Source organism: Rhipicephalus microplus, chromosome 10, assembly GCF_043290135.1.
Source record: "Rhipicephalus microplus isolate Deutch F79 chromosome 10, USDA_Rmic, whole genome shotgun sequence".
Classification (NCBI taxonomy): Eukaryota; Metazoa; Arthropoda; class Arachnida; order Ixodida; family Ixodidae; genus Rhipicephalus; species Rhipicephalus microplus.
In genome coordinates, this window is record NC_134709.1 from 61313699 (window position 1) to 61337672 (window position 23974).

At 47.7% G+C, this 23974-nt stretch overlaps 1 protein-coding gene across 1 annotated transcript in view; it reads right to left on the reverse strand.

Moving 5' to 3' along the window:
- Positions 1-764: 764 nt before the first annotated feature.
- LOC142774750 (uncharacterized) overlaps positions 765-23974 on the reverse strand; it is a 44438-nt gene continuing 21228 nt past the window's right edge. The window contains exons 2-6 of the mRNA XM_075875752.1: positions 14806-15044; positions 11954-12250; positions 10412-10657; positions 8230-8469; positions 765-1241 (exon numbers count right to left, since the gene is read on the reverse strand). Coding sequence (XP_075731867.1) covers positions 864-1241; positions 8230-8469; positions 10412-10657; positions 11954-12250 — 1161 coding nt within the window. The 5' untranslated portion in view covers positions 14806-15044 and the 3' untranslated portion in view covers positions 765-863. The remainder of the gene's footprint in view (positions 1242-8229; positions 8470-10411; positions 10658-11953; positions 12251-14805; positions 15045-23974) is intronic.

Genomic DNA, 23974 nt, shown 5'->3' on the forward strand with positions numbered 1-23974 from the left:
CAGACTGCGGTCGCCGCGACGCGCAACACTGCCGACAACGAACGTTTGAGGCACGCTAATGCTATTTCCTGAACCCCCGATATCACGCTAACGCTGAGCTATAACGCATAGTTATATCTATTAACGCATAGTTTGCCACCCATGTCGTCGTCCTCGTCTTCATTTTGAGAACTTGTACTTTAGCGACAGTGTATTCAATAAGAACGACACTGGTATAGAACAATGATCCTGCTTAGGGCACTTCTAAGTGACTTTGTGGATGGGAGAGAGTAGAATGCAAGGGAAGCGCGGAGAAGGAAACTGGCAGGACAGGAAAGTGCTGCAAGATAGTCAAAATCTGAGCCAGATGGGTGGTGTTGAAGAAAAAAGCCAGTAAATTCACGCAACATGAGCAAGGAGCAGATGCACACAGGTAAGCATGCAAGCTGCTTCCGCCTCAAAGACTCTTGACATCACGGATATCAATACCCAGCTGCCCCCGAGCTTACAATTATCCAAAAATACTGCGCACTGTGCAAGAATATTTAAACTAAACTTTCTTTATCTGAACAGTATTGTCTCCCGAGTGGAATTGCAGTGTGTGAGTCTTCTTTTTTTTTCTTTTTGGTCAATGTCTCTGTTAGTGCGCTCTTAGCGGTGAGCCGAAGACACGTTTACTGGGGAAAACGCAGAGGTAAAACCAACCAGCTGTCAAGCGGAGCGAGCAGTAACAACACCCTTCCTTTTTTTCTTTCACTGGCGTTCCTGCCTGTGCCATATATCAATGCTACATCCCCATCATTTGTTTCGTCATTTTCCCCCATACTGTTTGTGTCACTATCAGTTAGTTCAACATTTTTTCCGACCTAAGCTCGCAAAAGTGTTCAGGTATTCACCTGCACTCCACAGAGAAGTCCCTGGTACAGGCTGCCGGCTCCACCAAGGGCGACGCGGGTAGCCTCGAAGAGCGCGTTGCTCGTGAGGGCGCCTATCTGCTGGACGAACCACCAGGCGGTGTGGAAGAGCAGCTGCTCGGCTGACTTCGAGCCGGCTAACTCGTTCATGGCGTCCAGAAGCTGGCGCGTACTGGCGTGCACGACGTACTCATCGCTGATGATCCAGCCCAAAACCGGAGACACCGCCGCTGCCCAGGCGTGGCCTGTGAACTTGGGCGCGAATTCGGGCAGATCCGAGAGCCGGCCATCCAGGGGAACCGGGAGACGGCTGCTCGCTGTCACGCTCAGCACGCGGAGCACGTCGCTCTAGTAGAGAGACAGAGCCAGGAAAAGGTCAAGCAGATTCGTACCACCCGGTTTGCTACCCTCCACTAAGAGGAAAGAGAAAGGGATAGAAAGGTGGGTAGGAACGCCGGGAGAGAAGCAGGCGTGCAAAAAAAAACAAATAAACAAAATTGATGTGTAGAGCAGGAGTACTAGAGCCCATTCAATTGTTCGTTGTCAGGCAAAAAGTTTAATAAGGCCTTAATCCTTTTCTGGTGCAACGACAGTTCGGGTGGGCATTTTAGCACAGACTGTTCCCACAAAGGTCTGTCGTGGAGGCAGGCAAACACGGGAGCTAGCGGCAGTCTATGCGCTCTAGATGATGTTTAGATCGTGCATTCAGGGTGCTCTAGTGAACTCCAGACGGAGTTTAATAATACACTAACGCACTCACGATAAGGTCAAGTTCACTTCGGTCACTATAGAATGACTATAACTATTTGAACAACAAACCTGGGCAATGAATTTCAATGAGAAAGCTGACGGATCGGTTAGCAAAAACAGTTTCGAGCTTTTTATTAGTATTACCGTTTTCACGCGTACTGCAAATGACACTTAGCGCAAAGTATAGTCGAGAAAGAGGGTTCAGCTTAAATTGAGGACGACGCAGCGAGCAATGGAAAAAAATGGTAGGTTTAACCTTACGAGACAAGAAGAGAGCAGAGTGGATTAGGGAAACAAACGGGTGTTAAGGATATCATCGCTGAAATTAAGAAGAAGAAATGGACATGGGCCGGGCATGTAGCGCGTAGACAGGATAACCGCTGGTCATTAAGGGTAACTAACTGGATTCCCAGAGAAGCAAGCGGGTTAGGGGGAGACAGAAGATTAGGCGGGCAGATGAGATTAAGAAGTTTGCGGGTATAAATTGGCAGCAGCAAGCACAAGACCGGGTTAACTGGCGGAACATGGGAGAGGCCTTTGTCCTGCAGTGGACGTAGTCAGGCTGATGATGATAATGATGATGATGATGATGATGATATTCGAGCCTAGCTCGTATACCCCAAGGCCCGCTATACTTTTCGAATAGGCACCACCACACTGTAGCGTGCACGTTGCTGCGGTAAAACGAACACCGCTGTGAAGACAGTGCCCACGTTACGTCGAACCATATGAGCTATCGTTGGTCTGCATTCGGTATAGACGGTATGCCTACGAGGTGTGCGCAGCTACAAAATTTAACCAAGACGTTGATACACCTCGCCAACAGCTTGGCATAAAATCGATGATCACAAGGCGTGGGATCTGCCAGAATTTTTCAGCACAAAAATACTTTGTGCCGGGGACTACCACGACTCTAATGACGTATTTCCGTCACGATTATGATGTCGAAAATATACGTTAAGAGATTTCAAAGAAAAAAAAGTAGCAGAAAAGTTTCGTCGCCGGGACTCTGTTCACCACCTCTCGCTCCGGAGCGCATGGCGCAAATTGATTTGTCCACAAAATTTCCTTTGTTCGGCTGTCTAACGGGGACCAATTACCGCTAGCAGTGCTCGGAGATCGATGACTTCGGAGTGTGCTTGTTATCACTGGCGAGGTGGCGCGAAGGGCCCCTCGCGTAGTGATGCGCGCGCACCTCAACAAGGCGCGGTCGCTGACGCGCCCGCACTTATCTCGTGATCGGGGCGGTTTGTACGTCCTGGCCACTCACCGCAAGTGTGCGTTGAATTTACTAAGATCACGAGGGACTTTTCGCTCACTACAGAGGCGATTGGCATGTTATTACAAGTAATTTTAAATGTAAACTGTGAGGAAAGAAAACTGCAGGAAAACATTACTTGCCGCCCATAAGTTTTCTTTCCTTTCCACAACTTTTCTTTCTTCACGTTTACATTACAATTCTGATATGTACACTTTCCTTGGTATCATTGACTCTTGTAACAAAACAATATTGTGCCTAACAAAGCGGAACGAGCCCTTAAAGTTACTCATGTTTGCTCTTTAACACTATTAAGCTTTGAGGTCAGCTGCAGACAGCATTTTTCTCGGTGTGCCAAGCATCGCGCAGATGTCCACTATCATGTCTCGAAAAAATTGCGCTCACCCTAGAATACCGTCACAGCTGCAGTGTCAGTTTTTTCTCGCGTACTTGCTCAGTCACCACGTTCTTTAGTTTCACGCTTTTCTCGCAATACGTTCGGCGTGGTTGAAGTTGTGTGCGGAAGTTCTGATTGCTGCCTGATGGTGTCATCGTGCAGAATTGTAGCTGCCGTAGGCTCTTAAGTAGCACTTTCGCCGTAGCCACCCCGTAAAATGATTTTCCTGTCAATTATATTTGACCACCGACCCGTAGGAAGACGTGAAGTGCGAGACAAGTCGTTGCCTCAAGGAGGCGAAGGCTGTTTAGTTATTCCGCGGGCAACGTCATTAGCTGAGTGTGTCACCGAAAAGGTTGGCAATTTTTTTTGCACATATTAATATATCTGGTGCTCGTACCTGAAGTTAGCATTACGTTTTGTGAGGCTGCAAGTAGATCTATTCCGCATTTGACGTAAAGTACGGTTTACGACTCCATAATCCTTGATGACTGTTGAGAAAAATTATGTGTATAGTATCCGACTAAACGGACATTTCAGCATTTCTAAAATCATTGTGTGTGTCCGTGTTATTTATTTTTATTTCTTCCAAATATGCTAAGTTAATTTTGTTTATTTATTTATTTATTTTTATAACATACTGCAGACAAGAATTCGGTCTTAGCAGGAAGGGCACTCATAGTACGCTCAAAAAAGAAATACAATACCAAATTATCAATGCAGTTAGCACAAGGAATGCGCAAATTTTCACACTGAACTTGGTAGGCACTCAGACTGCGTACGATAAAAAAGTGTGTAATGTGAGTGTGTACGACGGACAGATTCATCTGAAATCTCCTGCTAAAGAAAGCGCCATTCTGTCAAATCATCGACATTTTTTGCAAAGTGTTACGAAAGCGACGACGCCAACACGGTCCCGAAGGCGCCACTGCTCCGAAACTCGCCGCCAAGGTCACCAGCCGTTCGGTAGCGTGTGTTTCTCAGCTTGCGACTGCTTCTCCGCAGAGCTGATAGGCGAGCGGACGAGACGACGGTGAGTTAAGGCGAGGTTATGTACAGCATATAAATAGAGGCGTTACAAATTCGGCGCTGGGGCCAACAGCTTGGGGACTCGAAGAGCCGACATGTCTTCTCTCTGACGAATACGTCGGATGCTCTCTGCCACATAGGTCAGCTGCTGGCGACGCGCCGCTTGGCTTTTCATTATAGGCACCGGGTGGATCTCCGAGTCATCAACGTCCAACCAGAAGCGCCGCTGGCCGTGATATCGAAATTCTCAAATGGGGACCCGCCGCTGGGCTGCGACATGATCATCAAATCCGGAGCCTCTGCGCGGGGTTGCACCTAAGGACGAGGGATGTTGCCACGCATTGCGTAAGACTCGCCAGACTGGAAGGCGCCGATTACTTCTTCGGGCTCGTGGGCTGAGGGAGCTCGCTGTGCGTTGCGTTAGACAGACCGGCGCCGTCGCTTGATGACGTCGTTGAATTGATCGCGTAACGCGGGCTCGATCACTGGCCTTGACACAGACTACCTTTGCAAGGTATTGACGTTCGTTCGGTGTGGACTCCCAGGCGTAACAAGAGGCAGACCTAACTTTCGTGATAAACCACAGCGGAGTAAATTGAGGACGTCCGAATATCATTTGGAATATTTAGGCACCCAAAGTCTACGCTTAGTTTTATTCAAGTTAAAACAACTCAGAATATTTTTATAGCACCGATTTTTTCGGAGTACGCCTTAATAACCAGCGTGTTGCTTTCCTGCATCACTATTTTCACCGTGAGTCTCCCGTTTGAATGGGAGTTTGTGTAACCTAAATTACCAAAACTTTCTACAGAATAATAGATATCTCTGGTTATGAAACCTTCAAACTACTACCGTGAAATATTTGTATAGCAAAATTGAGGACTCATCGCCACAATATCACTGAAGATCGGGCTCACAGCGGGCGCAAAAAAGAGCGAAAAAAGACGGGGGAGCAGGCGAGTCCTTGCTGTGACGTCACATCACCATGACAGCAGTGACATTAGTGTTCATTGTCGGAGCCAATTATCTGCATGTTTCAATGCAAATGTAGTCGAAAGACGACAGTCTTGCGTCTGGAGGGAGCGAATAAAACGTTAGTTTGATGTTCTGCGCCAGACAATTGGTGAATGGGATTCTGTAGGAACTGCGTGAGACATGAGCGCCACCTGTCAGTAGTCTTAGAAAACCAAAGGATGTCCTCCGATATAGCAAGCGCGCTGCGTGTGGCGCAATCTCGGAGGCCATAATTTGTAGAATGCAAGGCGACGGTAGTTGCCACAATTGTATCGTCTTAGCAAAGCGCAGGAAACACCCGCCTTTTCGTGCATAGCCTTCCATCGTCAACGAAATGTGATAAACGCTACGTTTCGTGTTCCACTTATGTATGCTTTTTATAATATAAAGAAACACGCCACAGATATTGACGTGTGCAAGATATTGACGTGTGCCTTGAAGCTGTGCCTCAGATGCAAACAATATTTTTTAATCAAATATACGTACAAGTATAAACGCCGAAACCAGATCAATATTGGTGGGCGCTGCGGATGTGGCTGGATTTTAGCCGTTTCAGTTGACACAGACAAGTCGACCGACAGACAGATAGACCGAAATTTTTGCATCCAAGTCAAGGAGAATTACAGAAACATTGCTGGAGTGGAATATCCCGCAATTCCTTGCCAGCAGAAGTGAAGCAAGCTTTTGCCACTGCCAAAATGGTGGAGACATGCTCTTTTCTGGTAGTGCCCACTTAAAGGTCAAGTGGCTTTGATATGGTAATGTAAATGCTACGTTATGTCTATATTAAAGATAGTTGTTCCCGACGAAATAGCACTCAAAAACGAGTATGAGTGACTGAATCTCCAAAGAACTTTGCTTCCAATTAGAGGCTTACGAAGGAAAACTAGTAACACTAAGACGCACTAGGAGCACTATGTGACCCGAAAACGTTTCCACACTAAACTCGTTGGGCATGCGAGGAAAACGGTTCTTAATCGCTGAACGGTTATACTTTATCATGCCCCTTGGAAGATGATCGCCGCACCCACCATCTTGCCACAGGCACGGCTTCACTCCTTGGCAATCATTTCCACTTCAGCAATTTTTTCAATCCTCCTTGGCCCAAGTATCTCAAGAAAAACTGCCGTCTTTAATATACTTGACAAACAGCCGCAGCACCTAACAGCACAGCCACGATATTCGCATGGTCCCTTATGCAGTCGTTAAAGACGACCCTAAGGTTAAAGCCACTTTTTTTTCAACTTAGTTGATTGCATCAACCCACCACGCAACTATACTGCACTTTACGTGGTTCTCCATTGCCTCCGTGATCCCTGGCATTGTACGCTTTCTGTATCTCCCATGTTTTAACGTGAAAGTGTTTTATGCGGGGCCCACAAAGGCTTCGGTGACGTATTTTCGTTACGGAAATGACGTGGACACAAAGATACGACCAGAAAATAAGGAAAAAAGTTTTATCGACGAGAGTCGAACCCACGACCTCTCAGTCGGCGACAACAGATGCTAGGCGTGATGTTTACTGCGCCACGGCTCCATACTTTTCTGGCTTTAAAAACACGCCTTTTGTCGCATTTTACCGCTGTCCTCTCGGTGCTCTTCATAAAGTGTAGTAACGCACCATGACCGTGACATCGACGATTAGTTCCTTCAACGCATCGTTTGTACACGTCCGCCCTATTAGGCACGTTTCCAATAGAAGTGCAATTTTGTCAACGCTTTAAGACACCGCCAGGTGGCCACCTTATTCAAATCGTCGGCGAGGCTCATATCATCCATCCATACCAAAAATAGCTCTGCGACGCATAGAGCAACGTGCCTCTTTCGAATGAATGTGAGGCCGCATTCCCGTCTTACGCTCGCCCCGCGAAAAATTGTGGCCGGCCAACAGCGAAGACGCAACGCGAATCGCGCTTCCCTGTGAACGAGCAGTGGCGTTCAATTACTCTGACATGTCGCTCGCGAGAATACGGCCTGAGTCCAAGTTTGGGGTACAGTTAGTCGCACTCTTCTGGCTGCCACACAGCTTTCTTTGGTGCCGCTCTCACCGTTAGCTTCTCAGCTACCACAGGCATTCACAAAAAAATGTTTAATAATTCATCAATCAATAACCATGGACGTTAGTCATCATGACGGAGAAGTATCGCTGAGCGTAAACGTGGATTCATTTAAGGTAAACGGTGCTTTAGCTGTCAAGCACCAACAGACATTGTATAAGCCCGCTTATACCAATGTACAGTAAACCATAAACTGCTTCTTTAAGGAGGAGTTTTAGCCCCGCCGCAGTGGTCTAATGGCTAAGCAACTTGGCTGCTGAGCCGCAGGTCGCGAGATCAAATCCCGGCGGTGGCGGCTGCATTTTCGATGGAGGCGAAAATTCTGTAAGTACGTGTGCTCAGATTAGGGTGCACGTAAAAGAACCTCACACAATTTCCGGAGCCCGCCACTACGGCGTCTCTCATAATCATACGGTGGTTTTTAGACGTTAAACCCCACATATAAAATTAAGCAGGACTTTCACTTTCGTGTTATACCTATGACGAGGGGACCAACCAACCACTTTCTCTTTTTTTTTCTTTTTTCAGGTGTCTCCAAGATTGGTTTACCTTCAATCAAACGACTATTTCATGTGATGAAGAGATCAGCTCACGTCACGTCACGTTACGTTACGTGACAGACTCGCACGTTTTTGTGATGTGTGACGTCACAATGACACCATACGGTCACGTCACCTAGTGATTTTTTGCATCACTTGCGTTGACCAACGCCAACTCAATTTCCGCGTTCAATTTTCGCGTTCCATGGGGGATTCTGAGGCTTTCACTTAAAAAACTCAGGTCATATTGACAGATTAGAGATTAAGAGCCGCCCAAAGGGCTCAACCTTACCTGCACAGTTGCACTCTCTTCCCTCAGGAACTTTATGTAGGAAGCGGAAGCCAAGGACGGTTTCTCGCCGCCGTCGTAGACAACCTGGATGAACTGCTCCACGTACGTGGCGTACGTCGCATTAAGCATCGCGTGCAGTTGTCGCCAGAACACCGCCAGCGGCTCCGGTTTGATGATGATGATGCTGGAGGCGTTGCCGATAATGGCTAAGTCGAGCCGGAACCACAGTGGGACGAGCCACTTGGGATGCGAAAAAGCCGTTAATACTTAGTTACCGAAAGTTGTGTGTACTAACTGGCGTTAAATGTGGACGCTAAAAGAGCAATATGGACTATTACGGGAAACTAGGATACAATAATAATAATAATAATAATAATAATAATAATAATAATAATAATAATAATAATAATAATAATAATAATAATAATAATAATAATAATAATAATAATAATAATAATAATAATAATAATAATAATAATAATAATAATAATATAATAATAATAATAATAATAATAATTGGACCACCAAGGCAGGCAGGTGCTGATATATAGTGCCCGACTGCTTTAAGGACATTAATGCACACGACATTATTTTCTAGACACCAAGATATTAATGTACCCGACAATAATATCTGGGGCATTAACTCCCCAACTCACGGTATCCATGTGAGAGACGCCATAGTGGAGGGCTCTTGAAATATGGACATGGTGGTGTTCTTTAATGTGCACTAACATCGCAAAATACGCGGGCCTCCACAGTTTCGTCTCCACCGAAATTCGACCCCCGCGGTCGGAATCGAACCTGCGACCTTCGGGTCAGCCACCGAACACCTTAGCTGTGATCCACCACAGCGGAGTGATCGGCTCCTGATTCGAAGGTCGTGTGTTCCCATCCACGCAGTCTCACTTTCGATGCTTGAGACTCGTGTGCTTACATTTAGAAGCGCGTTAAAAAAAAAAAAAAAAACCCGGATGGTCCAAATTTCAAGAACCCTCCACTACGACGTCCCTCGTAATCATGTCGTTGTTTTGGGAAGGTAAACACCCAAATCTTATTAGTAATAACATCAGAGCCTTTTATTATAATAACACGTAAGCAATTATCAATAAAAATATCGGTCGTGTTACGCATCAAAACCACGGTATGTCTGTTGATTGATTGATATGTGGGGTTTAACGTCCCAAAACCACTATATGATTATGAGAGACGCCGTAGTGGAGGACTCCGGAAATTTAGACCACCTGGGGTTCTTTAACGTGCACCCAAATCTGAGCACACGGGCCTACCACACATGGTATGTCTGTGAGGCGCGCTGTACAGTGGACGGGCCCGGAAATTTCGACCATCTGGAGTTCTTTAACTAGCGCGAACAGACATCCCACAGTACACGGGCATCGATAACATATCGCCTCCATTGAAACGCGACCACACCAGCAGGAATCGAACCCTTAAAGGCACCCTGAAACTGTCTTGATTTTTTACAAACAGATTGGGCTGATAGACCAAGTTTCGGGAGTAATTTAGAGACGGATTTGAGCTCTCTGCATGAAGTGTAATTTATTACACTGCTTCAAAGCTGCAAATCGCTCCAGATCGCTGCAAATCGCTGGGACTCGGCCAAACACGTTTTCAACCGCCCATACAACAAGCGACACGCTTTGCCCCCCTGACGTCGTCGTTTTCAGCTGACCTCATTGGCTGCGGAACGCGCCACACAGACTGCCGGTATCGGATTGGCGGTGGGATTTACGCGTATATCTCACGCCACGTCGTGACACAGGCCCCGTGACGGCGGAGCTTAGGCCCGAGCACTCGGAGGAAGAGTTGAGCGGAGTTGAGGGTGAAAAGCGGAGCGGAGGAGGAGGGTACCCATTTAGTACTCGTAGCTCCATTAATAATGGGTGTTTCGATTGAATTATGGTGCCAATGATTTGCTCCAGAACTAGGCTAATCAAAAAGCGGAATGTGAAAAAACCAGTTTCGGGGACATTTTAAATCCGAGCAACGTAACCACTTTGCCACCGTGTCATGCAGGACCGCAAATTGAACTAGTTGGAAAGGACTCATGATGAAGGCCCATCGTATGTCAAAGCGCATTCAAAATGATAAAGGAAAAATAATAACGAGTGACACGGTTGCTATAGGTCACCATGCTAGTTCATTATAATGAAATTTGACTTACTTTTCCGCTGAGGATGGCAAGTGCTTTGAGCAGCCCAGCGTACGTGGCATTGCGGTCCTTGGGAGCCACGAGGAAGTTGACTTCACCAATAAGGAACTCCTTGAAGGCTTGCAAACCGGCGGAGTCCTGGTCCGGCCGTGCAGTCAGGCAGAGCCCCGTAAACTGAGTGGGCCGGTCCTCCAACTTGGCGCCGTCGCCCCAGCTGCCGCTCATCCGAGTCAGCGCCAACAAGGAATCGGCGATCAGCTGCGTTTCGACACCACGGGCCCAATAATAAGGCAACGCCAGCGCATCGCGTAGGATCGTGCTGCCTATAGTAAAATCTAAATGAAAGAAATGGAATTTCGAGGGCTCGCCTCTGTGTTTTAAATTACCTTAGCAAAGGTCGACAGATAACGCAGCCAAGAGGGTATAGAGGACGTTAATTGTGCTCTCTTAATTTCATTGTAGCAATTACTATATAGATGTACAGAAAGTAAAATGAACGAGAATACATCTTGCCTGCATCAGGAACGAAACCTGCAATCTTCAATAGACACGTCCGATGCTCTACAAACTGACCTACGGCGGTAGTCATCCTCGCGTTCACTTTACCGTGTTTTTACCCAATAAACTTGCAAATTCTGATCATATTGCTACGTAGCTATCGCATGAAGGGTGAACCATTCTGTGGACAGAAGACGACGAAGAGGACTGGTTTGCTCGCTCTGTGTGCGGCGCTCCGATTTTATCGGTGTAAATACACTGGCAAATAGTCATGTCCCATCTCATCTTACGTAACACTATCAATGACAGATCTTTTTATTGTGAAAGTGCTTTACGCTGCGATCCGTCAACCCTTCGCTGACGTATTTCTGTCACGGGTATGACGTGATGACAAAGAAAAAAAAAAGAACTAGAAGAAAAAGTTGACTCACTGACTCACTAGCTAAAAGCCCCGACTATTTCGGAAGAACACGTGCCTTCATTATTTTTAAACACGTTTTCCCATCATGATTTTGGGAGGGGAGAGGCCAGGACACCGCACCCTGATTACGGGCCTGCCAAAAGTATTTGCCGAAGAATGCGTGTGCACGCACGCACACACACACACACACACTGACGCACACACACACACACACACAAACACGCACACAAACACACACACACAAACACACACAAACACACGCACAAACACACACACACGCACACACACAAACACACATACACACACACACGCACACACAAACACAAACACATACACACCCACACACACACACTCACACACAAACACACACACACGCACACAAACACACACACAAACACGCACACACACACAAACACACACAAACACACACACAAACACATACACACGCACGCACGCACACACAAACACACACACAACACACACACAAACACACACAACACACATGCACAACACACACACACAAACACATACACACGCACGCACACGCACGCACACACACACACACACACACAAACACACACACAAACACACACGCACAGACGAGGAGACGGGCATCGTGTGAAGTCGTACTCCACCTGCTCAGTGAGGGACTTGACGGCGGCCATGTGCTCGCGCTTCCAGGCCGCGCACACGAAACGGCTGAAATCGTCGCACGGATCTCGGGCGGAGGCGACGCTCGCAGACAGCGTGGCGGCGTGCGCGACGCAGTCCGTCGTGTTGCACACCGCGAACGGCCTCCGCGGAGTGGTCGTCTCGGTCCCGCGCATGTACAGTCGCAAAAGTACGAGCCCCACGAGCAGCAACACGATGGCGCTGAGCATTACGACGATGACGACCGTCTTGAAGCCACCTCGAGCCGTCATATAGGCCATCTGCGAATACGGAACAGGAAATGCATTGAGAGCGCCGCAATTTCATACGGGGTCTTCTTACGGAATACAACAGCAAAAACAAAACAAAAATTTCGGTGCTGAAAACGATTCGACCAAGCCGGTCGAGTGATCACTGTTGAACCCGACTGTATCTAACTCCGGTAAATCGAATTACCCTCTACGTCGCACTATATCATTATCATCATCATCAGCCAGACTACGTCCACTGCAGGACAAAGGCCTCTCCCATGTTCCGCCAGTTAGCCCGGTCCTGTGCTTGCTGCTGCCAACCCGCAATTTATACCCGCAAACTTCTTAATCTCATCTGCCCACCTAACCTTCTGTCTCCCCCTAACCCGCTTCCCTTCTCTGGGGATCCAGTTAGTTATCCTTAATGACCAGCGGTTATCCTGTCTACGCGCTACATGCCCGGCCTATGTCCATTTCCTCTTCTTTATTTCAACTATAATATCATTAACCCCCGTTTGTCTCCTAATCCACTCTGCTCTCTTCTTATCTCTTAAGGTTACACCTACCATTTTTTTTCGATTGCTTGCTGCGTCGTCCTCAATTTAAGCTGAACCCTCTTTGTAAGTCTCAAGGTTTCTGCTCCGTAGCTAAGTAGCGGCAAGATACAGCTGTTATATACCTTCCTCTTGAGGGATAGTGGCAATCTACCTGTCATAATTTGAGAGTGCTTGCCGAATGTGCTCCACCCCATTCTTATTCTTCTAATTACTTCAATCTCGTGGTTCGGCAAGAATTTTTTGTTATTCTAGTCGAGAAACTTGTACAGATCACTTAAATAATATGTAAGGATTCTCTAATACTGAGGTAATATTACCTCAGTATTAGAGGTACCTCTTTCTAAAGTAACATCCGGCGTACCCCAAGGTTCCGTATTAGGCCCTTTACTTTTTCTTATATATATAATGATCTCCCAGACAGCATTAACTCCGCTATAAGGTTATTTGCAGATGATTTTGTAATTTACCGCGAAATAAACAATGAATATGATAACCAATTTCTACAGTCAGACCTTGATACTGTCTCAACCTGGTGCAATAAATGGCTTATGACTCTCAACTCTAACAAATCTAAATGCATGTCAATAACCCGGCGATCTATTTCTCCCCCCTGTACCTACAGAATTAACGCCGTTCCCCTCCAGCATGTCTCTTCATATAAGTACCTCGGCGTTTACACTACCAACAATCTATCTTGGCACACGCATGTTACCTACATCTGTAATAACGCTAACCGAACGCTAGGATACTTATGCCGCAACTTTTCTCGCGCTCCGCTGTCCCTCAAAATTCTATTATACCGATCACTAATTCGCCCAAAGCTTGAGTACGCGTCCGCTATATGGGATCCCGTGCAGCAAAATTTAATTAACGCGTTAGAATCTGTTCAGAACCGCTCAGTTCGGTTCATTCGTTCTAATTATTCCCGTACTGCTAGCATATCAGAAATGAAATCTAACCTTGACCTACCCAAATTAACTGTCCGGAGGAAACTGGCGCGACTGCATTTTTTTGATAAGATATTTTTTCACATTCCATCAATGAAGCGAGACCTCATTTCACAACCGTCATACCACTCATCGCGCATTGATCATCAGCATAAGGTTGCCATTCCGTTTTGCCGCACCAAATTCTTTTCAGCAGCCTTCTTACCGAAAACAGCCGCCGATTGGAACCACCTTCCCTCTTCCGTTGTAACAATAACAGACTCTTTGTTATTCAAGACTGCAATTTCTCAGCAATGCTTGTAACTATACGCAGTTTCCATTATCTATCTTTGTCTTGTATGTGCTTGAATTCTTATACATTTTTAGTTGACTTATGTTGCCTTCCTGATTTGCGCATCTGACACTTGTTTCTTTATTTTGTCTTTTTTTCTTGTGTGTTATAAATGTTGTATCCACCCTCTCTGTAATGCCCTACGGGCCCTGAGGGTATTCTAATAAATAAATAAATATTTAATGAATTTGAATCCGTTTTCCGCAGTATATGAATGGTGCGTAATGGATCTAGAAGATGACGACAAAGTGAACTTCAATCAGCTTGCCCATGGAGACACGGGCGGAATATTTTGGCACTCAAATCAAGATTCAGCAATCTTCATGATGCTGTACATCACAAAGTGTCAATAATTATACATTGACCCTTCAAGTGCAATGAGGAGCTGTGTACCATGAGCGCGAAAACTTGCTTTTGGACCTGTTAGGAGCTGTCTCTAATACATTGTTGCTGCACGCATGTTAGTTTCACACAGATAACTTGTGCTAGCAGACTAAAAATAAATAAATTTAAATTCACCATATTTCACTTTACAGCCACTAAGCCTGGGTGACCTATATATCGGACATGGCACCATTTTACTTGTATACTGATGGGCTGCTCAGAAAAAAAAATGATGTTTTCGTGCTCTTGTGGCTGTATACTAGAACCAAACCAACAAGAAACAAAAATTTCTGCTTGTTAAATCAAATACAGAGCTGAAAAGATTGTTGAAGAAATTGCAACCATGAATGGCGTTACGAGATTTACCCAGGTCGGCCACCTTGTAGTCGTCGCTGGCTCGTCGATGTCGTTCTTGAGGTCATGGTGGGTTTTCGACGCCGCCGTGTTCAAGTGCGACGTCTTCGACTCGTGGCGGGCTGGCCTTTTCTCGTCCGGCGCATGCCCGTGAGTTGGCTCTACCACCAAGCTGAGGCGCCGTGTCGACCCCTGGTGTTGCGCCAGGTGGGCTGCCGCGTATGTGGTCGCTGTCGTCACCGGAACTGCAACTGTCCACGACAAGCGCTGGCGTTAGAACCGGTGACTAGCGTCCCTGCCGCAAGTGATTTCGGTGCCATACGTCGATCACACAGTTTTCCGTGATTGTTTCAAAAAGGTACATAGTTTTTCAAGAACAGCATCGCAATTCATTGGGAGTTGAACACGTTTGTCTATACACGGAAAGGACGTGTAAATAACCACCATGGCGGCCTCACGGCTGTGGCATTGGCTACGGCGAAGACACGGGTTCGATTCTCACCAATGTCAGGCGGCTTGAGAGAGGGGTGAAATCTAATTACGTGATAAACACCAAAAGCACCGGCATATTGCGCAAACCCGGCATGTGACGCATAAATCCGGCAGGCTCTTTGTCAACGTTTCACTCTTCTGGCGAGATGCCCATGCAACACCGCTGTTACCGATAAGTCCGGCGCGCCACAACGCTATAACGTTCAGCATTTTCGGCAGAACCTCCAGCAGCCCCAAGGTAAAGCACACGCCCGGTGTGCCACTGCGCGTATGTCATCCTCTTTTATAAAGGAACCCCAGCCGCACCATCGTTAAGCACAAGCCTAGCGCGTGACGCATAAATCCGACTTGCCACTGCAATATCTTATGCTCATCGGGCTATATAAACCCCACAAGAGCCGGCGTAACGCGTAAACTTGGTATCGGCATGCCACTGTGCCACCGTTATCGTCTTTCAGCGAGAAACCACAGTAGCACCAACGTGACCTCTGAATCAGGCATGCCATAACAGAAGCGTTACACATTTTAGGCGAAAGCTTTGGCAGCCAGCAGGCATAACGCATGAACTCCACGTGTGACACGCAAAACCAGCTGTTTCATTGGACTGGCTCGCTAGATTCCGTGCCGACCGGTTGTGCCCTCGAGATCTCCGACGACAGCGCAGCTCTGGCCGGCTGGGTTGGCCCTACGCCACCTCCTGACGCCGGTCCCCTACGACGACGACAGCGTAACTCTGGCCGACCGGATTAGCCCTACGCCATCTCCTGTCGCCGACAAGAGCTCTCGCCAGTGGTGCCCCGTCCTCGGACTTATGCAACCGTGTCCTTCTTTCCTGTCTTCTCCTCACTTCCGTCGCTCCCTGTCCCACCACCTTACCTTACTCTCTCCTTCCTCTCTAGCTCTCTACGTTTTAATCCTATCCTTTTATTTCCTTCTCTCCCCCATCCCTCATGAGCTACTGTTGAGGTGTCCTCCCACTGAGAGACAGTTACAGGGCTCACTTTTCTCTTCTTTTCTTTCGGAAAATCACCTCCCCCCCCACCGTCCCATTCCCGTCACGAGGTGCGCCGGCTGCACCCATCCACGCAAAGTGCCGAGTGAGTAGATCTTTGACCAATCGCACTGTTGCGCACCGGGGTTTCCACGCCGGACGATAGTTGGCTTAAACGGCGCACCATGGCGCCCGGGTACACTGTAGCCCCGGTGCTCACTAGTGCGATTTGTCGAAGCTACAAGGCGCAGGTGCCGCTGACATACTTGTGTGCGGGCCAGGACGATGAGGAGCATCAGTCGTTTTCTGGTCCTGATCGTGTGCAGCAGCAACATGCCCGACCGCTTTTCCGGCGTCACCTGCGGTAGGTTGCGAGTGCTTGCGGGCCAGGTGGTCGCTGTCGAGGGACAACCGTGACTTGCCGCTGTCCAGGGACGACCATGAGCCCCGTTTCGTGACAAAGGACGACCGGGGCAGGCTGCCGTGTCTCGTTGGCGGCTTGGGGTGAGGCATGACTGCTTATCCCGCTTCACGGTGCGTTGTGGGTTAAATAGTCCGCTGCCCGCTGGTTCGTTGGACCTAAGAGGAATGGCGACCGACACGACCACTGGAATTCTTCTTCTGTCTCAGCTGCTCACGCGACGCGTGAGTTATGACGATGATGATGACACCCGGAAGAATAGCACTACCCACCACGGCGGATCTACCATGAAACGTGTGGCAGTAGAATTTGTGAAACCAAAAATTAGGAAGTTAATGAGAGAGAGAGAGAGCGAGAGAGAGAGGAAAAGGGTATGGGGAAAAGATAATCTATAGGGAAAGAAAAATATTTTCTATTATTTTGGTGTGTTTTGATGCAAAGCTATCTAAATGAATGTTAAAGAATTGACATTAATAATAAAACGATTCTGACGATGTCCTTAAACAGCGGAGCAGCTCAAGGCAGAGAAAAAACGCTGTTGTGAACGGACAAAGCAGCGCCGAGCCATGACGCTGCTTCGGGGAAAAGAACGAGAGGACCAGAAACAGGGTAGTTATGTAGCGTCAGGCTGGTGCATCGAGCCCGTGCCCCCTTCCCCCGCAAACTTTTTTGCATACGCCCCTGAGAAAGAGAAAGAAAGGGGATGGATAGTAGGATATGAGAGATTGAAGCAGACAAAGGGATGGGAAAGGAAATATTTCTAATAATCTACCTGTTAGAGTAATAATCGACCTGTAATGATATGAAAGTGCTTGCCAAATGTGCTCCACCCCATTCTTATTCTTCTAGTTTACTCAGTCTCGTGATTCGGCTCCGCGGTTATTACCTGCTCTAAGTAGACATACTCTTTTACAACTTCAAGTGCACTATTACCTATCTAGAAGCGCTGTTTTCTTCCGGGGTTGTTGTACATTACTTTCGTTTTCTGCAGATTAATTTCAAGACCTACTTTCTGCTCTCCTTGTCTAACTCATGAGTTGCGATTCGTCCCCCGAGTTACTCAGCAATGCAATGTCATTAGCGAAGAGCAGGTTACTAAGGTATTCTCCATTAACTCTTATGCCTAACTGTTCTCATTCTAGGCCTCTGAAAAAATCCTGTAAGAACGCGGTAAATAGTATTGGCGGGATTGTATCCCCGTGCCTTACACCCTTCTTGATTGGTATTCCATTGCTTTCTTTATGAAGCATTATGGTAGCAGTCGATCCTCTGTAGATTTCTTCTAGGACGTTTTTATATGTTCTTTGCGTGCACCAAAATCCAAGTACGCAGACCCCAGGCATTTTCGGCTGCACCAAAAATGCGGCCGGGATTCGATCGCGCAAGCTTCCGTTCAACAGTCGAGGCCATAACTGCCAGACCACCAGCATGTATATGTAGACCATCGAAGTGAGGGTTAGAAAATGCATAAAGAGAGCGGTTAAGATATATATATATATATATATATATATATATATATATATGTATATGTATATGCAGAAGAATAACTTCGGTTGCCGCAAGGTTATAAATATGAAAGTAGATGCGCTTTCACATAACAACTGTTTATTGTGCCGACGTTTCGACAGGAACCCTGTCGGGTTCCTGTCGAAACGTCGGCACAATAAACAGTTGTTATGTGAAAGCGCATCTACTTTCATATATATATATATATATATATATATATATATATATATATATATATATATATATATATATATATATTTATATATATATGTGTGTGTTTGTGTTTGCGTGTGTGTGTGTGTGTGTGTGTGTGTTTGTGTGTGTGTGTGTGTGTGTGTGTGTGTTGCATAGTCTTATAGTACAATATAGCAAGGGATGGGAAAGCGACTTGACAATTAAGAAGAGGGTGACACCAGTATAGCCATCGCGTTGGGCGTAGCTGCCCTTTTTTTAATACGTATCATTATTTTGGGATATGATGGTAAATTCTGAGTGAAGCCGGAGAAAGAAACCGCTTTGGGCTGATTGAAGCGCAATTATACATGGCGGCTTTCATGACATGGCGGCTTTCAGCCGTCATTTTGTTCCCGGATGTGACGTTCGTCCAACCCACGTATGCTTCAAGGGTTCCTAATTCACTTTTCCAAGTAATCATCAATCATCTAATGGCATCAGCATACATATATGTATTGCCTCGCGGGTCGATTACCACGATATTTTCTCGAATCTTTCAAAAAAGTAACAGCTTTACCGCAAAAGCGGGGCAATGAATGGGATAGAGACAAATTGGAAGGTCACGCGCAGAATGGCAAGCATATCGAAACGTGTCCCGCGTTTTTCACGTTCAAATAACGCACAAAACGTACTCGAAGGTACATATAAACGCGAATAAACGTCTCAGCTGTTACTACGCTGTGTCTAAAAAGCACGCTCTATTCGCAAACGGCTGGAGACTGTGCAACAATTGCAGTGACCTTTGTGCACCCACTAACTACAACAGAATCGTTCCGGTAAAAGCCAAAGGCCAGCCAAGACGTACGATCCTCCCCACTGCGAGATAAGGGAGTGCGACTGAGCGTCTCCTCCCCCTCCTCTCCGCGGGGTAAAGTACGCGTGGGAGACGAGAGCGCGCGCCACTGCATCGTGACAATGTGGCGACGCGCGCTCATTGTGCCATCTTACTGGTAATACTGTAAACACAATATCCCCCGAGATGCCCATCACCATCGTTAAGTAGTAGATATAAATATCTTGCCGTTTGAGTGTTGAGGGACGTGCTTTTCCGAGGCTCAGTGGTTAACGCCTCGCACTGCACGTTTCAAAGGTCCCGAGTTCGATTCTGCGCACCGGCGTCTTTTTTCTGAATTTTTTCTTGCATATTGTGACGACGCGAGATTGACGAGCACACAAAGCGCCTCAAACAAATACGATTTATCGATCGCAGGAAACAGACTGCAACGACTTCTTCGTCTTTTGCCCTCGGCCAAGGACACTCGCGCTGCTTCGTTGTCCTCACCACTGGCACATACGCGCGTCATTATTCCCCCTTTAAAAAAAACATCGTCCCGATGTTAAACGTTTGAGAAGCAAGGCGAAAGCAAAACTGCACAGCTAGTCACTGAAAAAAAGGCTTCATCCGAAGCACGTGGACAATTTCTGGTGAATGTCTGCGCCGCTTTGAACACTGCACGCCGTCCGGAACAACCTCGTAGTTGACGTCACTAATGCGTCGCAGAACCTTGTAGGGTCCGAAGTATCTTCGCAACAGCTTTTCGGAGAGCCCACGCTGACGAACAGGTGTCCAGACCCATACTTTGTCGTCCACGTTGTATATGACGGGTCTGTGCCGGAGGTTGTAATACTTGGCATCGTCGTCTTGCTGTTTGGTGATTCGCAACCTGGCAAGTTGTCTGGCTTCTTCTGCTAGCTGGGTAAACTCTTCGGCGTCTGTGTCATTGCCATTATTTTCATGAGAGAGCATTGCGTCTAACGTTGTTGTAACCTCGCGTCCGTAAAGGAGACTAAAGGGTGTTTTCCGAGTGGTCTCTTGACGAGCCGTGTTGTACGCGAACGTGACGTAGGGCAAAATGATGTCCCAGTTCTTGTTCTCTACATCTACGTACATGCTTATCATGTCAGCCAGGGTCTTGTTGAGGCGTTCGGTGAGCCCGTTGGTCTGGGGATGATAAGCCATTGTCTTCCTGTGAGCTGTACCACTTAGTCGGAAAATGGTGTCCATAAGCTCGGCCATGAACGCAGTACCTCTGTCGGCGATGACTATTGCGGGAGCACCGTGTCTTAAGACAATGGCTTCGATAAAAAAATTGCGCCGCTTCAGCTGCCGTTGCGCGTGCCAGAGCGCCTGTCTCCGCGTATCGGGTCAGGTAATCCGTGGCGACGATTATCCACCTGTTTCCAGTGGCCGACTTTGGGAAGGGGCCCAGAAAATCCATGCCAATTTGTGCAAACGGTGTCGCCGGCACTCGAACAGGCTGCAGCAGGCCAGCTGGTTTGATGGATGGTGGCTTGCGGCGCTGGCAATCTAGACATGCCTGCACGTAAGTTTTGACAACTTCGGCAAGTCTTGGCCAGTAATAGTTCTGCCTTATCCTCGCCAATGTTCTTGCGTAACCCAAGTGACCAGCGGTAGGTTCGTCGTGACAGGCTTGCAGTACCTCACGGCGAAGCGAAGAAGGAACGACGAGCAAGTAGCTGCTGCCGGTGGGTGAAAAGTTCCTTTTATAAAGAACGTCATTTCGCAAGCAGTACGACGGCAGCCCTCTCGCAAATAACTTCGGAACGCTATTCGCTCGCCCTTGTAGGTAATCTATAAGTGGTTGCAGCTCAGCATCGCCACGCTGCTGTTGAGAAAAGGCGGAGTGTCCACAATTCGGAGAAAGGCCGTGTCGTCATCGTCGTTGTCCGGGGATGCCGTCTCAACAGGAGACCGAGAAAGACAGTCGGCATCGGTGTGTCGTTTTCCCGACTTGTAGGCAACAGTGAAATCAAATTCTTGGAGCCAAAGACTCCATCGTGCAAGGCGGCCAGACAGATCTTTCAAGTTGACTAACCAACAGAGAGAGTGGTGATCGCTGATAACGGTGAATGGGCGGCCGTACAAATGAGGACGAAACTTCAGGACTGCCCATACCATTGCAAGACATTCTTTTTCCGTCGTAGTGTAATTAGCTTCAGCTCGGGACAGCGTCCTGCTGGCGTAGGCGATCTTGTTTTCGTTGTTTTCCTTCAACTGTACGAGCACTGATCCAAGACCCACATTACTAGCGTCTGTATGAAGTATTGTCGGCGCGTCTTCAACGAAGTGGGCCAGCACGGGGGGTGTTTGCATTCGCTGACGAAGCTCGTGAAATGCCTGCTGTTGGTCTTCGCCCCATTTGAAGGGGGTATCTTCCCGAGTAAGCTGTGTCAATGGGCATGCGATGCGCGAAAAATTAGCAATAAACCGCCGGTAATAGGCACAGAGTCCTAAAAAACGTCGCACTGATTTTTTGCCTGATGGCGTCAGGAAGTTTGCCACGGCGGCAATTTTATCCGGGTCGGGTCAGATCCCTTGGCTGCTCACGACGTGACCGAGGAATTGAAGTTCGTGGAAGCCGAAGTGGCACTTTTCTAGTTTTAGAGTAAGACCGGCCAAGCGTATTGCTTCAAAAACTGCTTCTAGCCTTCGTAAGTGTTCCTCGAAAGTCGCCGAAAAGGCAATCACGTCACCGAGGTACACCAAGCAGGTTTGCCACTTAAGTCCCGACAGAACCGTGTCCATGAGACACTGGAATGTTGCTGGCGCCGAACACAAACCGAAAGGAAGAACCTGAAATTCATAAAGTCCGTCGGGCGTAACAAAGGTGGTCTTCTCACGATCTCTCTCATCCACTTCAATTTGCCAGTAGCCGCTTTTTAAGTCCACAGACGAAAAGTAGCGTGCGTTTCGTAGTCTATCCAATGAATCATCAATACGCGGCAGAGGGTAGACGTCCTTCTTTGTGATCTGATTAAGCTTACGGTAGTCGACACAGAAACGCAAGCTACCGCCCTTTTTTTGACGAGTACTACAGGTGATGCCCAAGGACTGTTAGATGGCCGAATAACACCATCTTCTAGCATCGTTTTCACCTGTGTTTGAATTGCCTCACGCTCCTTTGGGGCGACTCGATAAGGATTTTGCCGGATGGGTCTGGCATCAGAATCCGTGATGATGCGGTGTTTTGTCAGTGCCGTTTGACCAACTCTTGATGTGGATGAGAAGCAGCCGTGGAACTTGTTGATCAGCGTGAGAAGGCGGTCTCGCTCAGTGGGAGATAACATTGGACCAACGTCGACAGGTGTCGGCGTAGTGATAGTAGACGCTGCTGCTTCCTCCACTAAATGACAATCCTCTGTTTGCGAGAGTTCGTCAAAATAGGCAATAGCCGTGCCTTTAACTATTTGTCGGCGTTCTCTGCTGAAATTTGTCAATAGCAGTTGAGCGCATCCGTCAATAACAGTGATGACAGCCCTGGCAACAGAAATGCCGCTAGTGAATGCGAGCTCTTTGATGTGTTCAGCGATGCCAGTACCATTTTGTAATTTGTCACAGTGCAAGGATATGAGAGAACAACTTCGTGGCGGCAGTATGACGTCGTCATCGGCAATACGGAAGCGAGGTGGCTGGTGTTCCTCATCTATAGCAGTCTCCGAGCTTACAGTGAACGTTACGCTTCTGTCACGGATGTCAATCACAGCCCCGTATTCCCGCAAGAAATCCATTCCCAATATGAGCTGTTTACAGCACTCGTGGAGAATGACGAGGGTGGCGACAAAGGTGCAACCAGCAATGAAGAGTCGGGCCGTGCACTTTCCAACCGGTGTCATCAACTGACCTCCTGCAGTTCTTATAATTGGTCCCTGCCATGGCTTTTTCACCTTCCTTAGTCTTTCGGCTAGCTGTAGGCTTATTATAGAAAAGTGGGAGCCAGTGTCCACAAGAGCCGTCACTTGGTGGCCGTCAATGTGAACGACGAGGTCAGCGCTGATAACGTCGGTTACTTCGGAAGTTGTCTCATTCGTCGAATTATTCGTTGCTGTCGTCTTCTTCGGTATCGATGGCTTCGAGCTGTCAATTGTCTGCAATTGGGGCTGTTCAGAATTTCGAATATTGGCAACCCCACCCCCGAGGTCGCTGCGTCTAATTTCCCCGTCGCGGGCTAGGGGACCTGCCCCTGGTGACGTCGGCAAAACTGCGACGATTAGGTGAACTGGGCCGCGCAGGAGATAGAGAACGTGATCTGGGCATTACTGGATTCTGCGGCGGTATGTTCACAGGGCGGTATGTGACAATGAAAGCATACCGGTCGACGGTCAGCGGTACGCCACAAATCGGTTTTCCGACGCTGGTAGGTAAGTGCAGACTCACTATTGGGCCACGTTGTGGGGCCACGTTGTGGGGCATGTTGGTTATACGGCATTCGTCTTGTCGGAGGAATCGGTGAGGTTGCGAAAGTGGTCGGTGCTGACAGTGGCTGTGTTTGCAGGGTTGGTGGTGGTCCAGTCATTTTAGCCTGCTGTGCTGAAGGCGCGACGACGGGGCGTCGGACTGCATCAGCATAAGTAAAATGTCGTCGCACACCATTATAGCCGGATGAAGAGAGAGCCTGGCGGACCTCATCCCGGACAACATCAGCGACAAAAGACAATGCCGGCGTTGGTTCAGTCACTGGAATTAAACCAAGCTGCCGAAGCTCCTCCCTCAAAATCTCCCGGATGACTTCCCGCAG